General features: G+C 43.5%; 1 protein-coding gene across 2 annotated transcripts in view; it reads right to left on the reverse strand.

Moving 5' to 3' along the window:
* NSUN2 (NOP2/Sun RNA methyltransferase 2) overlaps positions 1-18195 on the reverse strand; it is a 29322-nt gene that overhangs the window by 8528 nt on the left and 2599 nt on the right. For both annotated transcript variants that reach the window (XM_067730350.1, XM_067730349.1), the window contains 9 exons: positions 13324-13429; positions 10947-11018; positions 10082-10166; positions 8720-8912; positions 6619-6693; positions 5364-5494; positions 2595-2668; positions 1896-2026; positions 1491-1587 (listed from right to left, as the gene is read on the reverse strand). In XM_067730350.1, the coding sequence (XP_067586451.1) occupies positions 1491-1587; positions 1896-2026; positions 2595-2668; positions 5364-5494; positions 6619-6693; positions 8720-8912; positions 10082-10166; positions 10947-11018; positions 13324-13429 (964 nt within the window). The remainder of the gene's footprint in view (positions 1-1490; positions 1588-1895; positions 2027-2594; positions 2669-5363; positions 5495-6618; positions 6694-8719; positions 8913-10081; positions 10167-10946; positions 11019-13323; positions 13430-18195) is intronic.

Consider the following 18195-nt stretch of genomic DNA (forward strand, 5'->3'; position numbering starts at 1 on the left):
ACTTCAACTAGACAACGGCGTCCTGAAGACTGAGAATCTGAGTTATCAATGTGGCCCCAGCAGAGTCACGCTGGGCGAGCTCACAGGGCAGGCCGCCAAAACAGGTTTTCAAAGCTAAATGAATGAGGAACTGACATACTCACAGGAGACAGAAGTAGTAGTAAGATTTAAATGAGCAAATGATACCAAGTTGTTCTAAAAGGTAAGATGCCCCATCAGAGGCGGCACACTGAAGAAAAAGCTCAAAACCACTTATGTGACAAAAATGTCAACACAGCCTCAAGTGCAAGTGAACCTGAAGTACACGTACGTGACAGGCTCTGACCAGTACCCTTGTAGTACAGCACAGTCGTGCACTCTGACCATGTCAGATGTGCCCGGTGCTATGTAAGATGCTTCTTAGAGTGAAAGTTCACACTGTTTTTAAATCTCGGAATGCAAGCATGAAAAATATTTCACTAATAACTTACTTTAATTGCATGAAAATCACATTTTATTATACTGCGATAAATAAAATGTCATTAATCTCACTTTTTCGTTCACTTTTTATAATGCGGCTGCAAGAAAATTTAAGTTACCATGTGGCTGGTGTTCATGTGTCAGGGAGTGCTGCTCGGAGCCCCGTGGCCCCATTCCTGACCGGGAGTGAGGGGCTGTGACAGCCAGGGGCTCCGCCTCTGGGAAAACCTCTCCAACCTCACAAGCGCCGTGGCGACAGCCCGCAAATGCCACGTCGCTTCAGTGTGAGGCTGTGCCCCAAGCATTCGTCTGGATTAGCCATACCCCAGAGAACAGTTTCCTTTCTGTTTCTCCAAAGGCCAAGCATTATTTGTCCTCGTTTTCCAACATGGACTGTGACTCCAGGCCATGTTCCACGGCAACGGAAGGAAGGCTGATGGACACGCTAACAAAGTTCCCCACGTTGATACACTGATAAAGGGGAAGAGAGCCCATCACACGGCAACTTTGTGTAGAGACTCAAGGCTGCCCTCTCCGAACCCCTCGGCTTCATGGCCTCCCTTACATAACCCAGTGGGCGGCTGAGGTTCGTTCGACAGGTCAGGCTCTATCTATGTCCACTTCAGCCAGGCCTGGACAGCTTGTCATTACCTCTTATGGCCAAGGCAAAGACTGGCTGGCCTGAGGTTGGCAGAGTTGTTCCAACTGAAAACTACCCACAGGAAGGCAGACACAGACACTGGCCTGCAGGGGTTCCTTCTGATCCTAAACCACAGAGCAGCCGTCTTTATGACTTTCCAATTTTTATTAAAGAACTGGATTTAAGATATAGAAGAAATGCATTTCCCAACTCCGCCTTTTCCACCTCCCTTATAAGACACGGCTGCTTTCTGGAAAACTCAAAATTTAAATTTAAGAACACCACCATCACCGCCTCACACACAAAAACGCTCCACTGACCTCGGCCAGCTTCTGCCTCAACTGCACAAAAAGACCACACGGTATGCTACATTGTTTCGGAAGATGTTTACCTTTGGGGGACGTTTATTCCATGGCATTGAAGACTTTTTCACTAATACTGCTACGAAGAACCCTCCAGTGTTTTGATGATGTGGTAATATCCTAAGACTGAAAAAAAAAAAAAAACCCACACAATTTACCCTTTTTAACTGATCCTAAGTACATTCTTTTGCTGTAAATATTCACCCAACCCTCACTGACAGAATCATCAATGTGTAATGTGTAAAAAGTTAACGTAGTGGCCAAAGTATTACCTAATTAAGTTCATTTATTTTTGTTATTTACAAATGCTCAACGCCTGCAGCTCAGGCCCTGAGAACCTTACTTGCTGAAAAGTTCACACATGAGGGGTCGGCCATGGGCGCAGCCCAGACCACGCAGGACACGCTAGAGGTCCCACCTCCCCACAAGCTCACCACCGCTCTAGGTGCATCGCCTGTGACTTCTCGGGGTCCTTTGGGGGGAACATGGTAGGCCGAATTTGGGTGTGTCTGCTGTGCGGAACATCATCCCACGCTGCAAACCACTGCCCATCCTTCGTCATCACCTGCAGAACGAGAGGGTGGGATTCTAGATTACCAGCCCCACCTAATAACAGGAGAAGTCAGAGTGGGCAATTCTCATTTCTCTCCAAAGCGAGGACTGTTTGCAAAGATAAAAATGCGACAACCTTTTACTCCATGAAACAGGACAATCGTTCTATAAAGCAGCATTTTCATTTTCCATGTGGGTTTTTTTTTTTCTTTTTTAAAACAAGCCTCAGATTGTTCCTCGTTTAAAACTGAAAACTGAATTGTTTCATATTGGAAACAAGGCTTGAATTCCAGCCAGTTAAAAGAAAAAAAGCAAAACTATACTTATGGGGATGAGAATAAACAAAGCTGACTTCTAACTACAGAATAAAGACAGGAAAACTTTTCCAGTGCCAGAGAGAAATATTTGTGTAATCATACCATTTGTCATCAAACATAATTTTGAAATTGATTCTGAGCTGCATAACCAAATGTACTATTTATTCAAGTTACCCAACTGTGGGTGCTCTAAAACACCACAAGTCTAACAGGTCTATCAAGTTGAGCTGCCCTTCGGAGTCAGAGTCCTTGCAGAAAGACTACCTTCCACTGTGTGAGTCCAGGCATCCACTTTAGTCCTGGCAACTCAGAGGACACATCAGCAAGTTCCAAGGCACCTATGTATCAAACAAAAAACAAAACAAAAATTCACATTACGCCCAGTGAAAGAAACTAATTAGAAAAGATCACATATTGTATGGTCCCATTTACAGGGAATGTCCAGGGAGGGCAGATCCACACAGGCAGAGAGCAGATTAGTGGTTCCTGCGGCGGGCGGGGTGGGAACAGGGAGAGACTGCAAATGAGCTCTTCTCGAAAATGCAGTGAAGTCACTACAGGTCACTGAACTGCACACTTAGAACAAGTGAATGTTACGTGCATAAATGACAGCACAGTAAAGCTGCTGCAGTAAGGAGCTGCAGAGTCCACACCACGTCCGAGACAAAGTCCACAGCAACAAGAGAAGCCACCGCAGTGATAAGCCTGCGCACCACAACGAAGAGTAGCCCCCGATCGCCACAACTAGAGAAAGCCCGCGCGCAGCAACAAAGACCCAACGCAGCCAAAGATAAATAAATAAATTTATAAAAAGAAAAAAAAGAACACTGTGTCTACAGTAGCACTGCTACAAGAAGCTGTAAGTTAGGGCCATTACAGGAAACCTCTCAAATGAACTGCCATCCACAGAACACAGACAGAGCAGACGGTCTCAGGAAGAGGAAAATCCAACATAAGCTCCATGGAAGCTATGAAAAATGCAGGCAATCATGAAAACAGAGCGAAAGAATCCCCGAGGTGGAGGTCCAACAGTAAGAAACCTTTGACAAAAGCATCATACTGACCTCCACTAGTACATCCAAATATTCTGGCTTTTAAAAGCAAACACTAAATAATAGGGCAAGTGTACGAAAACTGGTTTTCTCAATCAAACACTGCCCTGGGCTCAGCAGTGACTTTCTGCCAGCATTCGGGTCAGAAGCTGCCAACGCTGGCCCAGCGCGTGTAGACTGAATGCGTATCGGCCACCCTTCCCCCAGCTGAGTCTGAGGACTTCAGGGCGGGGACCACAGCCTCCCCAGTCGAAAGCCCCAGCAACTGCAGAGTACAAGGCCCAGCCAAGGCCTACTGTCTGATGAAGCCACGTCCACGCATGACGCCTCTACAGGACGTCTACACGTGACGGAGGACAGAGATGAGACATGTACAGTGTGGTCTGGAGCAACCACGTGCAGAGATGGCTGTGAGAGCAAAACCGAGACTGGAAACCCACCTGCCTGGTTAGAAAGTAATTACAGAATAGGACACTAAGAGTTAAATTTACTATCAAATTACATCACCCACAGCTCTCCTCTTCACATGCCTTTCGAAATAAAGTACCATCAAAAATGTAGAGCTCATAACCATGCAAGAAACACTGTTCGGAAATCACATCTTTAGGTAAGTATAGCAAAACAAAATAAACACAACATAGTAAATTCAGGTCGAAAAGACCCCAAAGGTGCGAACAATCAGAGGGCTGACCACACAGCACAGAGATCACTCGGCCACTAAGAATGTAACGGAAGCCTAGACGGTCTCAGATACTGCCTCAGGAAATGCACACCTGTTTCAACATCTGCATTTCAACTTGCTTCATACATAAGTAGAAAACTCGGTAGCATTCTATTCTGGAAATGTAGTTAGTTTGAAATCTCCAATTATTTCTGTTAAGGAGAAACTGACGGAAAGGTTAACATTTCAGCAAAAACATGAAAACATTATGAAATGTTCTTACAACCTATGCTGGTCCCTCAGTATAAAACAGTGTGATAAGACCTCACACCCATTAGGATGGTTAGTATCAAAAAACAAAACAAAAAAACAACCACAACAACAACAAAAAAAAACAGAAAATAACAAGTGCTGGCGAGGCTGTGGAGAAATTGGAACCCTTGTGTGCTGTTGGTGGGAATGTAAAACGGCGCAGCTGCTGTGGAGAACAGTATGGTGGGTCCTTAAAGATAAACACAGAATAACCATCTGGTGCAGCAATTCCACTTGTGTGTACGCACATAAGAACTGAAGGCAGGGTCTAAAAGAGTTATTGGTACGGCCATGTTCAAAGCAGCGTTTATTCACAACAGCTAAAATGCAGAAGCAAAACCAAGTGTCCATCAACAGATTAATGGATAAACAAAACATGGTCTAAACATACAACGGAATATTTTCAGCCTTAAAAAGGAAGGAAATTCTGATATATTATATAACATGGGTAAACTCTGAGGACATTATCTGAAAAGAGGTAAGCCAGTCAGTCACAAAACAACAATACTGTAATGATTTCACTCAAAGGAGATATCTAGAGTGGTCAAAGTCACAGAGGCAGAAAAATAATGGGGGGGCGGGCAGAGGGGATACTGGGGAGTTGTTTAATGGGTCCAGAATTTCAGTTTAGCAAGGTGAAGAGCTCTGGAAATTGGCTACACAACAATGTGAATGTAGTTAACACTATCAAACTATATATTTTTAAATAGTTAAGATGGTACATTTTTAAGTTATGTAAGTTTTACCACAATTTTTTAAAAAATGCAACAGTGTGGTAAGGATCTGACATAACCTTTCAAACCTAGAGAAACAAAATGGGCAAACTGCAGAACTCACGAAACACAACAAACCCATTATATAAGCATGTTTTTAATCAGGGATACCTCATTTTAGGATTTATAGGCTAATCACACAAGCAAACGTAGAAAAAGCCTACAGAAAAATACACTATAGCAATAAAGGTTTTGAAAAGTACATACTCTTACTGAAAGATCATCATGCACTTACCTTCACTCTTTTCCAGTAAAGATGCTATGACTGCTTCATCTTCAATGGGGTTTAGTGAACACGTAGAATACACCATCCTGCCGCCTTCCACTAGCTGTTCAGCGCCCCGAGTTGCAATCCGCAGCTGTAAACTAAGGGCCGGAGACTAGGTTACCCCATGTGCCGAGCACATCCGCATGGCACATACATCAGAGGCACTGACTGTAGCACATATTCATTACAAATTTTATGACAGACATAATAAAATATAAAATACTCTATGTAAGATGAGCAACTCCCATATAAAGAAAAAAATAACAACAAAAATTTTAAGATTTTTAAGCGAAGTTAGATTAACCCTATATAAGATGTTCCCTGTTTATCTAAAAAGCACCTATTTATAGATGTTGTTACTACAATGTTGTTACTGTTGTTAACCTTTCCCAACATGCCAACAAGCAAAGCATAAAGCTGATTAACAAATGAATTCAATATATTAGCTAAATTTCACTATTAAAAAGTCTCCATACTTATACAAATATTTGCTTTTTCTTTCCATGAGCAGTTTGTATCTCTTAGTACATTATATTCCCAATTGCCTGTTTCACAAAAACAGTAGTAAGTTTTTAACAGAGAAACAAAATTTCCTGAAGTTATTTATGGTAAATATTCATTAGTACCCTCCAGATCACCCATAGTTCTACATTTGTATAATTTTAATGTTAAGTGAAAAAAAGAAAGCAAAGCTCTGTAGACAGTAAAATCAAAACAGCTATTTTAAAAATCCCTCTGCACAGAAAAACACTATAATATACCAGGCATGACAGAAATTATCTTTGAGTTATAAGAGTTTCTCTTCTCTTTCACTTCTAAGAACTTTCCAAATTTTCTTTAAAGACAACCAAAACACATTTCTGAGAGGTCAAAATGTTAAGCAAAATAATTCAACACAAAAGAACTGAAAACAGAGAGGAGAAATATTAGTAAGAAATGGTCATTTCATGGAAAACACATGTCTGAAATGTGACAGGAAACTTTTATAAAAGGCGTTCTCAATAAATGTATACCTGAAATGTATACAATCTTCAGTTTCCTACTCTTGGGAGGTTTTAAAAACAACTACTTCTGACAAATAAGCAAACTCGCATGAAGGTGGCCATTAACATTCTGAGGATTACAGTCAGTCAGCTGAAGCTCTGGATGCCCAGGTAATTCAACCAGAAACCTTCACTAATCTCTTAGTCACACAGGGCTACCAATTACACAGTTTATTTACCCATGCAGCTGCAAGCTGTTTAAGGTGCTCCACTTTTTCCAGACGTCAATGTTTTTCCTCATAGTGCCATCTCCACTGCAAAGAAAGATATTTAAAAACTTAAAACTCTGTACCGGTTAGATGATCACAGCTTAACAAATATGTCATATTCGAGTTAAATTACAAAACAGGTATCATTATTATTACTATAAACACCAATTAGAAAACAATCTAAATTCTCACAAGCTACAATAAACTTTCTATTTTTGTTTTGGGGACACTCTAGTACAGTAAACCAATTGCACTTCCATTTCAATGCAATAAGGAAATAAAGATTTGAAAAGAACACCTCTCTCAACAAAGAGACAGTAATTTGTTTTCATTTGAGAAAAAATACTATAGCAAAACTAATCTTCAGGGCTTCCCTGGTGGTGCAGTGGTTGAGAGTCCGCCTGCCGATGCAGGGCACACGGGTTCGTGCCCCGGTCCGGGAAGATCCCACATGCCGCGGAGCGGCTGGGCCCGTGAGCCATGGCCGCTGAGCCTGCGCATCCGGAGCCTGTGCTCCGCAACGGGAGAGGCCACAACAGTGAGAGCCCCGCGTACCGCAAAACAAAACAAAACAAAAAACTAATCTTCAGACCTAGGACACAGAACCTTTTGATCCTGCTACTTAGAAAAGAAACTTGGCTAATCAACAGTAACATTTTAATCAGAATTACAAGAATAATGATAAACTTATAAAGGATTTCCACAGCAAATTCAACTAAGCCAATTTAATTTCTTTACCAAAATTTTTCTATATATCACACTTAAACATTTTTTAATTTCTGCTTTTACTTAATGGAAATCATTTACATGTAAATTCCATAATACAGAGTTGATCAATTAATCTTTCTGTCCATGTCGAATTTTATCTACTCAGAATTTGAGTAATTCCTGTGTCTGCTGGCTTTCTCTGTAAAATTTAATTTTCCTTGATGGTCTAGTCACATGTCCTTGAGGTGAAGGGTCTGCAGGATGGAAACGTCCTATACGATATAACTGCTTTCAAATGACATCCCTTGCATGTATGGTGGTGGCTTAAATTCTAATTCCCTCAGCTTACAACTCAGAGCTCATGAGGTCACGTCTTTCTCACAGTATGATATTTGTGATCGCAAAAACACAGGGGTGGGAAAAATCAGTTTTTCTGATCCAAAGGAAAACTAAAAAGCTGCAATCTAGAAAGAAAGGAACGTAGCTCATGACCTATTTCAATTCTGTGAAGGAGAATTCTTTCGGAATTTGACAGGCAGTCACACTCAGTGCTAATGAGTTCTGCCACCAGCAGTAATCTGCCCCTTGTTTAAATAAGACAGGATTTAATTCCGATGTGTCATATCTAAACACTGTGTTTAGTGCTAACAAAGTTCTGTGGCAGCGTCTGTACTAAACTTTGTCTCAACAAAGTTTGTACTTTGTCTCAACAAAGTCGTGTGTTCAGAAGGTATTAAACATGTGTGACACCACTGCCTGTGTCACTGCCTCCAGGAAATTAACAGACGTTTTAAGTTTGATTCTCTTCTTTTTAGAAAAACTAAGTTATTCAGTTATGCCGTGAAATTCTTTTATAGGTAAACTCTAAAACTCTATAATTTATTTGTAAAACTTGAAGGCACGTGTACAAATACACTTGAGTTTCCCAAAGGTTGGAACCCCTGAGTTTCACTGTGCTACATAAGATTCACCACAGAAGCCCAATGTGATCACGTATTATCCTATGACAAGTATCCTACAAGTATCCTACTCACCGGAAATAAGCACAAGCAAATCGCTCGCGGCACTAACATCCTGAAATGCCTGTTAACGAGGCTTTATGACGACACTGCTTGCCTCTCAGGTATCTTCTTCGTGTCCCTTTTCAAGACGATCAAAACCACCCCCTTTCTGATCTCTTCGTTCTGTTTTATCACTAAAATTGAGTTTCTGGCTTCTGATTTACGCTCAGTGTCTCTCTCTTCAAACCAGTTGCCACAAGATTGACACCTGCAATTGCATGCACACCGTGTGCAGATTCACTTTAGACTATATCTGATTTGATTTTGAGTGGACTCTGGGCTTTCCGGCCTCTTAATCATACCTGCAAGGGACGTCACATAAGATGCGGTCATAGAAGAGAATCTCCTTCTTCCCGTTCACATCCATCTGGAGCCGAGGGATGCAGGAAGCATCGTGGTTGACCACCATGATGCAGGGACTGCTCAGCCGCTTGGCCTGATGCACAAGCAGGTAACAGCGCTTGTTGTCCACGTCATTCGCGATGACAAACCCCTCTGGGAACATAAAACTGCATCAGGTGAAAGGTGGCGTAAGTGGAGCAATTTCCTGAAATGTGTAACCTCTAGGTTGGCAGGTGAGACGGACAACTGAGCAAACGTAAGACCGAGCTTCAGATTTGCTAGAACTAGGGAAGTGGTCCAGAAAAAGGAACCAGGTGGCTCGGCATGGATTTCACAGTCAATTAAAATGTCAAAACTTCAAAATTCGTCTGTTCAACAATTATTCACTTTGTACCAATTACTGTGCCAAAAGTAACATTTCCATTATTAACGATTAACTAAAAAGGAGGGTGAGGGAAGAAAGATGTAGAAAACAACGAAATCCCCCAACAAGTGTTTAAAATAGTGCACATGTGCTGGGCCTCCATTCTGGACCCTGCGAATCTGCTTCCTGGGGAGGGGCCGAGGCTCCTCAGGGTCAAGTCAACCCACTCCCTGGGAGGCTCTGACCTTTGCAATCTTACATAATGTCCTCCAAGTTCAAGACAGATGTCCCATTTCGTATGTGATGTCTGGTAATGTCACAGAACTCACCTATTAAATGGCGGTGGGATTTGAACCTGGGGAGTCTGACAGCAGCTCTGGACAACTACATTCTCCTGCCTCTCACATAGGTAGTAAAGAGTCAAAAGGAAACAAAAACCCCAATGTGAGACTGTTACTACTGAAAACTCAAAGGGCAATCTACCTACTATGGCTTTAAAAAGAAACACCACTTGCTTTTATAGAAAATACACGTAGGGGGCTTCCCTGGTGGCGCAGTGGTTGGGAGTCCACCTGCTGATGCAGGGGACGCGGGTTCGTGCCCTGGTCCGGGAGGATCCCACGTGCCGCGGAGCGGCTGGGCCCGTGAGCCATGGCCGCTGAGCCTGCGCATCCGGAGGCTGTGCTCCACAACGGGAGAGGCCACAGCAGTGACAGGCCCGCGTGCCGCAAAAAAAAAAAAAGAAAAGAGAAAGAAAATACACGTAATTCTAAAGTAAAGGCCCTCCCCACAATGCACGTGTGGGTCTGAGGACAAGTGACAGGTGTGCACAGCATCCAGCTCTACTTCCAGAGACACAAAACCCATCTGCCTGATGCCTCCTGTGTTATGCTCTTTTCCTTGTCTACAACCCACCAAAGTAGCACCCCTACCCTTCAAAAACCAGCCCAGTGCATACCTGGGAAAGGCACGCTCATGTCGGCATGCAGCATTTCGATTAGCTGTGTGGTCTTTGATCCAGGTGCTGCGCACATATCTAAAATCTACTGAAAAGCAAGAAAATGTCTGATGTTCTTCTTTTAATAAATCAATCATCCTACATTTAATTTAGAACGACTTAAAACTAGTTTCTCATTTCTATTTCACAACCCAAATACATTTATTTATAGAATGAATCTATAGCATATTATACTGAACTTCCAGGGGCCTAATATTATATGATGTCCCCAAACCACAGAAGGATAAAGATACTTACTCCACAGGGGATAGGAACAAAATGGCACTAGACACCAGTGAAAGCAATACATTTAGGGATGATGAGTAAAGATGCTAAGTGCGAGAAGCAGTATAACAAAATGCTAAAAGGCAGAGCTAGCTGGGTTCAAGTCTCAGCTCAGTCACTGGTGACTAGTTGGTGACTTCAGGCTCCACTTTCCTTTGCCTCCTTCCCCTCATCTGGAAAAAGGGGGACAGTGATAGCATCTACCCTCACAGGGGTATGCGGATAATAAAGTGAATCGATTCACAAAAAGAACATAGAACAATCCTCAGCATTCAACAAGTCCTCAATACATGTTCACTGTGATTTTCAACCGATTTAGTCAATCAAGAACACTGAAGATTATCTGAGTAGTAAGTAAAGAAACTGAGTTGTAAAAATTGCAAAAAGAACCTAAAATAAATGTCATTCTCCACTTTACCCAAAGTGAAAAGGAAAACAGAAATGATTAACTATATAAAGAAAAAAAGGTCTCAACAGAACAGAGAGACACAAACACTGAGGGTGGTCTACCCACCAGAATTTTCTATTCAATGCACGATACCTTATGGTGAGGGTGAGCATTAAGCAACAGTGGTGGAATCATGCTAACGGCTTCTTGACGACTGATGTTTCCCTTAGAAAATAAAATTTTTTAAAAATCAGCAATGGCATTAAGAAAGGCAGAAAAAAATTAATACTGGGCGTTATTTCCAATGCAACAGGAAAATACCATATAATTATACCAGAACACAAAAGTTAGTACTATCACATAGACAGTAAGTAAGACAGATTTTTATACTAGTGGATAAATGGTTGCTACCAAAAGACTAAGTAAGGATGACCATAAATATCAAAACAACATTAGAATATTAGAAATTCAAGTATAACACGAGCACAGGACAGGACAGAAAGTCCCCGTTAGAAGTTTCATAGCTGAAACTGTAAGTTCTATCTCTTAGTTCTCCTGTTTCCAGAACAGCCCACGCCTGCTCTGTATTCCTGAGAACTGTCCCCATCAACCACTGCCCCCATGTTTCCTGTGGAAGAGAGAGAATAATTAAAACTCCTCACTAAACCAACCATCCTCTAGATCTTCACTCGTGCGTCAGGACATCTGTTAAAATGTACAGCTGTTCAGATTCAGACAAAGTTCCTTAGTGAAATCCAGCACTTGTGCCAATCACAACTCTATTGTAACAGCTTAGGACTAAACACTTAACAAAAAGCCAAAAGAGCATCAGCTACCAGGAGGCTTCTGCTTCTTTACAACCTGGGGCCCCTGTCCTGGAAAGGCCACCCAAGCAGCCATCACTCATCTTACACCTGCGCACCTGACTGTCAGAACCTAAACACAGGCCTCCACTCACACCTGTTCCTTTCACCTCATGGGTTTCCGGCCAGCACTGCATCTGTGAGGACTGAACCATGACTGCCTCGCCAGGGGCACGGATCCCAAGTTCTGGGTTACACCTGTGATTCTGAAGAGCCTGCCTTCTGTTTTCACCCGAGTTGTCACTCAGAGCATTCATGTAGGACGAGGATGTCAGGCCCGTGGCTAGACACCCCAGCAGGTGGTCCCTGGATTCATGGACACTCTGCAGTCAACTTTGAACAACCCAGGGAGTATTGCACCCTGCTGACTCCTGATCAAAAATCTGGACTGGTTCCCTACCATACACGCCGCCAACACTAAACTCCAGTGTCCTCTACCTTTCAAAGCTGCCAAAACCCAGCTCTTCACGACTTACCGGACTGTGTATCCCTCCATTCCCCACAAACCCTCTGCTCTGTTGAAGTTTGAACCTAAATTGCTCTCTAACGCATCCAAGTAGATTAAGAGCTGAGCCAGAGAACCCCTTCTTGTATGAGCCCGAGCACAGAACTGGGCCCGTGGTGGTGCTCAGCTCTGTTTACTCCTTACCAGGGTAGGGATGGGGGTGGGAAACAAGGCAAGCGGAGCCCAGGTTACCGGGTTACCAAGCTGGACACAGAGCCACAAGAGGGAACAGCTCTACCCTGGACTGAGTAGCTACTAGAACGGAGCGAGGTGAAAGGTTTCTAAATTGGTTATGGCTTCAAGGCAAGAAACATGGGAAGCACGATAATCCTGTCAGCTGGACACAGACGCTCCGAGTGAAAAAGAAATAAAAACCATCTGGTGACACAGAGGTTTCCTTGGCTAGAAAAAGGAGATTAGAAAATAAGAAGGGGCAGCTTCTGATTTTAAACGTGAGACTATTAAGAATGCCCAAAAAACTGAAAGTAAACTGCAAAGCTCACAACATCCAAATTTTATGGGCATTCACTCAATCATGCATTACACGCGGGAACAGCTATTTTGTCGGGGAAGATGTGAGGCTAAAGGTTAGAAGTTCAAGTGACTGAACCGCCATCAGGGAACCTGGGGAGGCGGAGGGGCTGACAGGGCGAAGGCGAGGTCGTTCTACGAGAACCAAAGTTGTCGCATTTAGGTCTTGTTTGTCTGCCTGGCAAAGGCGGGGTAAAACACTTTAATAAAATACACATGGCCGCGAGAGCATATCGCTTTCTCCGCGGGAAAGGCGCGTGGCACGCGCACCTCGGAAGGACATGAGAGCGGACAGGGCAGCTGCTCCTGAGCGAGGCCCATGGAGCAGGGCGCTGTGCCCCGCCCCCGGCTGCGGCCACCCCAACCCGGAGCGGCCAGAAACAAGGAGCCACGCCGGCATGTGTGACGGTGCCCGCCGGACGTTTCACGATCAGAGGCGCCAAACGAGACAGCAGCCACGTAACTTAGCAGAAATTCAGGGGGCGCGCACACACTTCAGCGGGTTTTTCTGCCTGCCTCATCCACCTCGGCACTCCCAGAGGCACGTATGGTTAAAATAAAACTACCGGACTGATACTAAGGCCCAGTTAAAGTTTCAAGGAAACCAACAAACGTAGAGGCATCTACTCACAGATTCAGTTTCGCTAACCAGAAACTGGTGAAACTTTTCCAATTGTGGAGACTTTCTCAAGATTTTTCGACTTAAGTTTGTGTGCCAGGCAAGTTCTTCAGGATACCTGACCGAAAAGAAAGCAAAACATTTATGGGTTATGTTAAAGCGGCCTCTTCACAATTTCTTGCTTATACAGGTCATAAGCCAAACGAGACACCCGGCTGTGTTCTGGCCGCTCAGTCCCGTCCTCGCGTGACGGCCAGCAGCACCGTGAGAGCTCTGGGACACACGGGTGCACTCTCACTGCGCCCCGTGGCCCCGGCACAGGCGGCCTGGGCGCTCTGAGAGACACACGCACATGACACCACTGAGAAGTTATGGTGATGCATGTCCACGATCTGATGAAACGGGAGCCTCCCACCCCGCTGCTCTCCACTGTGGTGAGCTAACGTGACGGCACGGAGGCCAACAGAGGACATAAGGTGACGAATTACTTAAAATGCAGATCACACAGAATCAAAGTGATGCCATAGGGCAGGTATTAGAATGTTTGCCAGACGTTTGATTACAATCCTTTTTACTATATTTTTCACTATTTCCAAAACAAATCAGTCCAATAATGTACTGAAATGTTTTACATACCAAAATCCTTGGAAATCACCAATGCATTAATTTGAGCTCCTAGGCTGCTACTTATACAGACCTAAGAATGAAGCTTCTCCTGCCACTTCTGGGAATATATTTGAACTGTCTATAAATCACACCACCACTGATTAGGAAGTGTGTGCTTTTTCATCGCAGCTTGCACCTGCCCACCCACTGAGCTCCAACTGCACAGGTCAGTACACGGATAGGACACATGGGGCCACGCTCAGCATAACGTGGCACTCGGTGACAAATCATACCAAACTCATTGTTAACTCTGAGGTACAATAATGAGCTCAACTTAACAATGCAGGGTCACAATGTTTCCATGTGTCAAACTGCAGCTAAGGCGACAGCCAAGAAAATGAAGCTGGAACATCTGAAAAACAACACATCTGACTGCTTTGAGACTCTGATTATTTGACAGACACAAACTCAGGCTTAAGATCTGAAGACACTGCTCAACTGTCATGTTATCATGAGATACATGTGAAAAATACTTTCCACCAAACAATGAAGATTAAACTGGCTGAATCTGTTCACGGCCACCCTCCAAATGTCCCGGTGCTTTGTTTCTATCTCTTATGCCTGCTTCTCTCTTCAATATTTAACCTGTTTCAAAAATACAGAAGCAAAATGCAATCATACTTATCAGACAATTTCAAAAAGTTTAGCTTTAAATACTCCCTTTGGCCTCACTAGAGGTGAATGGCAGGGATTCACTCAGGTTGGCTCCAGCTGTAGAACTGAAGAAAACCTGCTGACCCACTGCTACCTTTGCTGATATCCAAACGTCTACTGGCAACCCCAAATTGTCCGTGACTAATGACAGCACACATGCCAGTTACTACGTTACCAAGCCACCGAACACCACGAATTTGAATGCTGCCTGCCACTATTCATTGTACATTGCTGAAGTTTCATTTTCAAATAGAGACAGCAGTCTCTAGATATAATTTGAGGGAATATTTCCTTATGTGCCTTACAGGTTGAATTTCTAGTAGTTAAAATGTAAATTTACTATTATAAGAATAAAATTCGATTGTAAGTTATTGTACGTTATTATGATTGTGAAAGCTCTTACTCATATGAGAAAAATATTTAAGAACTTTTAGACAGTTAAACACAGACAATTAAAATGAAAAAGTATGTTTCTTATATAGCTTTAGGAACAACTCTTTTGAGCTAACAGATGTTTATGAAAATCTTCACAGATTTCAACATCAAACAATCTTAAAAAACTGTATTTAATTTATAGTTATGTAATTCAAATTTAGCTCCTGAGTCTCTAAAGTCCTATTTTGCAAACTTGTCGTATCTTTTAAGGATAAATTAAAAGCACCACTGTCCCCTTTGTCCCTAAAAAATTCTTAAGAGAAACAGTCTCTAAATATATACAACACCTACGATAAATCATCTTCAACCCAGACATTTAAAAAGAACACAAACAGCATGACAATAAGGTGTGTTCTCAACAACTGATTGTCAAAACAAGGTCTCTTAAAATTTGCTTTAGGATAATTCCTTACAGTTCCTAGTCTATGAAAAGTAAGGATAAAAATGAAATCTGCCCAAGCTACAAGTCCTATACATGATAAGTCCTATACCTTCTAGAAAACCTGGTTCCCAAAAACATTTCTCCTATATTATATCCCACGATGTAGCAAAAGGTTAGAAGAATACATGACCTATTTCTGCATTTTGAACAATATAGAAAACCACCAGAAGTAGTTTAAGCTTCTGCTTTACTTGCTTACTGATTTATGGGTTTCCCACACTTGACAAGTGAATTTGATTGATTAAATGTTTATACAATAAAACTATCACACAACTTCACCGATAATGGAAGAAGGTTGACTATCAGGAACCCAAATCTTACAACATGCTGCTCACACCCTTCAGCCATGTTCAGAAAATTAAGGCAAACAGTAACGTGTAGAGAATGCCTGGCTGTTACTGGAGTGACTCGCTTGTGTTCTTCACCCACAGAACACCTGCAGAGCCTTTCCAACAAGTCTGGGAACTGACTGGTCCTGTACCCATACCCCAAATTCAAAAATCGAGAGCGAAAAATAGCCGTTAAATGTTCAATGAGCTGATTAAACAAAAGTATGACCACAGTTTGCAGAAAACAATAAAAATAGCGAGACTAGGGCTTCCCTGGTGGCGCGGTGGTTGAGAGTCCACCTGCCGATGCGGGGGACGCGGGTTCGTGCTCCGGTCCGGGAAGATCCCACGTGCCGCGGAGCGGCTGGGCCCGTGAGCCATGGCCGCTGAGCCTGCGCGTCCGGAGCCTGTGCTCCGCAACGGGAGAGACCACAGCAATTAGAAGCCCACGTACCGCAAAAGAAAGAAAGAAATAAAAAATAATAGCGAGACTAATTCCCGTATTTGTTGGAGCTGTGGAGGAAAATCCCACGAGAACAGGCCCAGAGAAAAGGCGCCTCTTTCCCACAGGAGCACGTGCTGAATTTTCACCTCCTCTTACTGCCCAGACCCAGAGGACACTCAGAGACCTTCGCATCCGAAAAGCTGCACCTCTGAACATAAGGCTGAAGGAATAAAAATGTTTTCAGGTGATTGTGAGAGGCAGCAAATGCAGGCAAGATTATTAGAAATAGAAACGTGCACAAAGACAACCTTAAACCTGCTTCTGAAAACATCAGATGACCCCTGCTTAAGCGCCAGGACATCAATCACATCTCCAAACCTCGGCACGGAAGAGTTAAGTCTACAACCCAAGTCCTCTGAGAGGAAGAGCAGCTCACCACGTGAAGGCTACCTCACTCGGCAACACTGTAGGTACAGCAACTGGAAATACATCTTCCTTGTCCACTGGCCTCAGGACCACGGACATGCAGTGAGTGACCACCAACAGCCACCGAGCACCTGAGTCCTTTTCCTGTCCTCTAACAGTCAAGCTTTTAAACTCTGACTAAAATCGTTTTAACGAAAAAAAACACCATGAAATGTTCTGGCTTAATACTGAAGGTTTAGTCCTGTGTCCCAGAAATGCATTCTATAATGCTGACATTTGGTTTTGATCTGATTTTAGCACCTGGCCATTCAGCATTCATTCTAAAGGTGGATGATGTGCACATCTGTGATACAGACACTGAAAATCCAAACGGCCAACAAAAGAATGAAAAGGAAGCAAATCCACAGCCCATGATTAATGAGAACCTGACCTTGGTCTGTGATCACTAAAGGGTATCACAAGGGTAAAAATGAAAGGTAACATCAAATACATGAAGAGTCAAAGCTTCAGAAGTTGCCAGGAAATGCTGATTAAATTCAGCTTTTTATAGCAATCATTTAAAATGTGTTGTTGTTTTGTGAGAACTCTCAATACCGCAAAGTTGATCATCGGAAATGTGGAGCTACAGCAATTTAACGACTTTTCTGTTTATAAATTAGTCCAGGGCTCGGCATTGCTATGGTTTGTGCTCGAGTACTCCAGACATTTTACGAGACAGAAGGGTCTGCCTTCACACATCTGAGCCCTGAACTGGACCCTGAGAAACAAGTAAGCCACAGGACACCTACAGGACAGTAAGATTAAAGGGCAGTGAGCAGAGAGGGCAGGAGTGTGCTTGGGAGACACTGGAGACAGCCGACACACAGGACGGCTGAAGCAGCCTTGCTGAGCCTTTGCCAGGTGAAGGGCTATGTTGTGATTTCTAGTCATGTGATCCCTACTATCTCTTTTGTTTAAAATAAATTTATTTATTTTATTTATTTTATTTTTGGCTGCGTTGGGTCTTCATTGCTGCGTGTGGGCTTTCTCTAGTTGTGGCGAGCGGGGCTATTCTTCGATGCGGTGTGCAGGCTTCTCACTGCAGTGGCTTCTCGTTGCGGAGCATGGGCTCTAGGTGCACGGGCTTCAGCAGTTGTGGCACGCAGGCTCAGTAGCTGTGGCTCGCGGGCTCTAGAGTGCAGGCTTAGTAGTTGTGGCGCACGGGCTTAGTTGCTCCACGGCATGTGGGATCTTCCCGGACCAGGGCTCGAACCCGTGTCCCCTGCATTGGCAGGCGGATTCTTAACCACTGCGCCACCAGGGAAGCCCCGATTCCTACTCTCTTGTATGACTTTTGGCAGCGTTGAGTAGTCCGAAATGGAGTCACAGTGACCAGTGTGAATCTCCGTGGTGACTGTTCGGAAACGTCTGGTGTTTGGTAACGTCCTCAGAAAGACGGCATGGGAACAGAAGGGTGACAGATAGAGAAGAGAACCCCAGGTGCATAA

This window comes from Pseudorca crassidens, chromosome 3, assembly GCF_039906515.1.
Source record: "Pseudorca crassidens isolate mPseCra1 chromosome 3, mPseCra1.hap1, whole genome shotgun sequence".
In the NCBI taxonomy this organism is placed as follows: Eukaryota; Metazoa; Chordata; class Mammalia; order Artiodactyla; family Delphinidae; genus Pseudorca; species Pseudorca crassidens.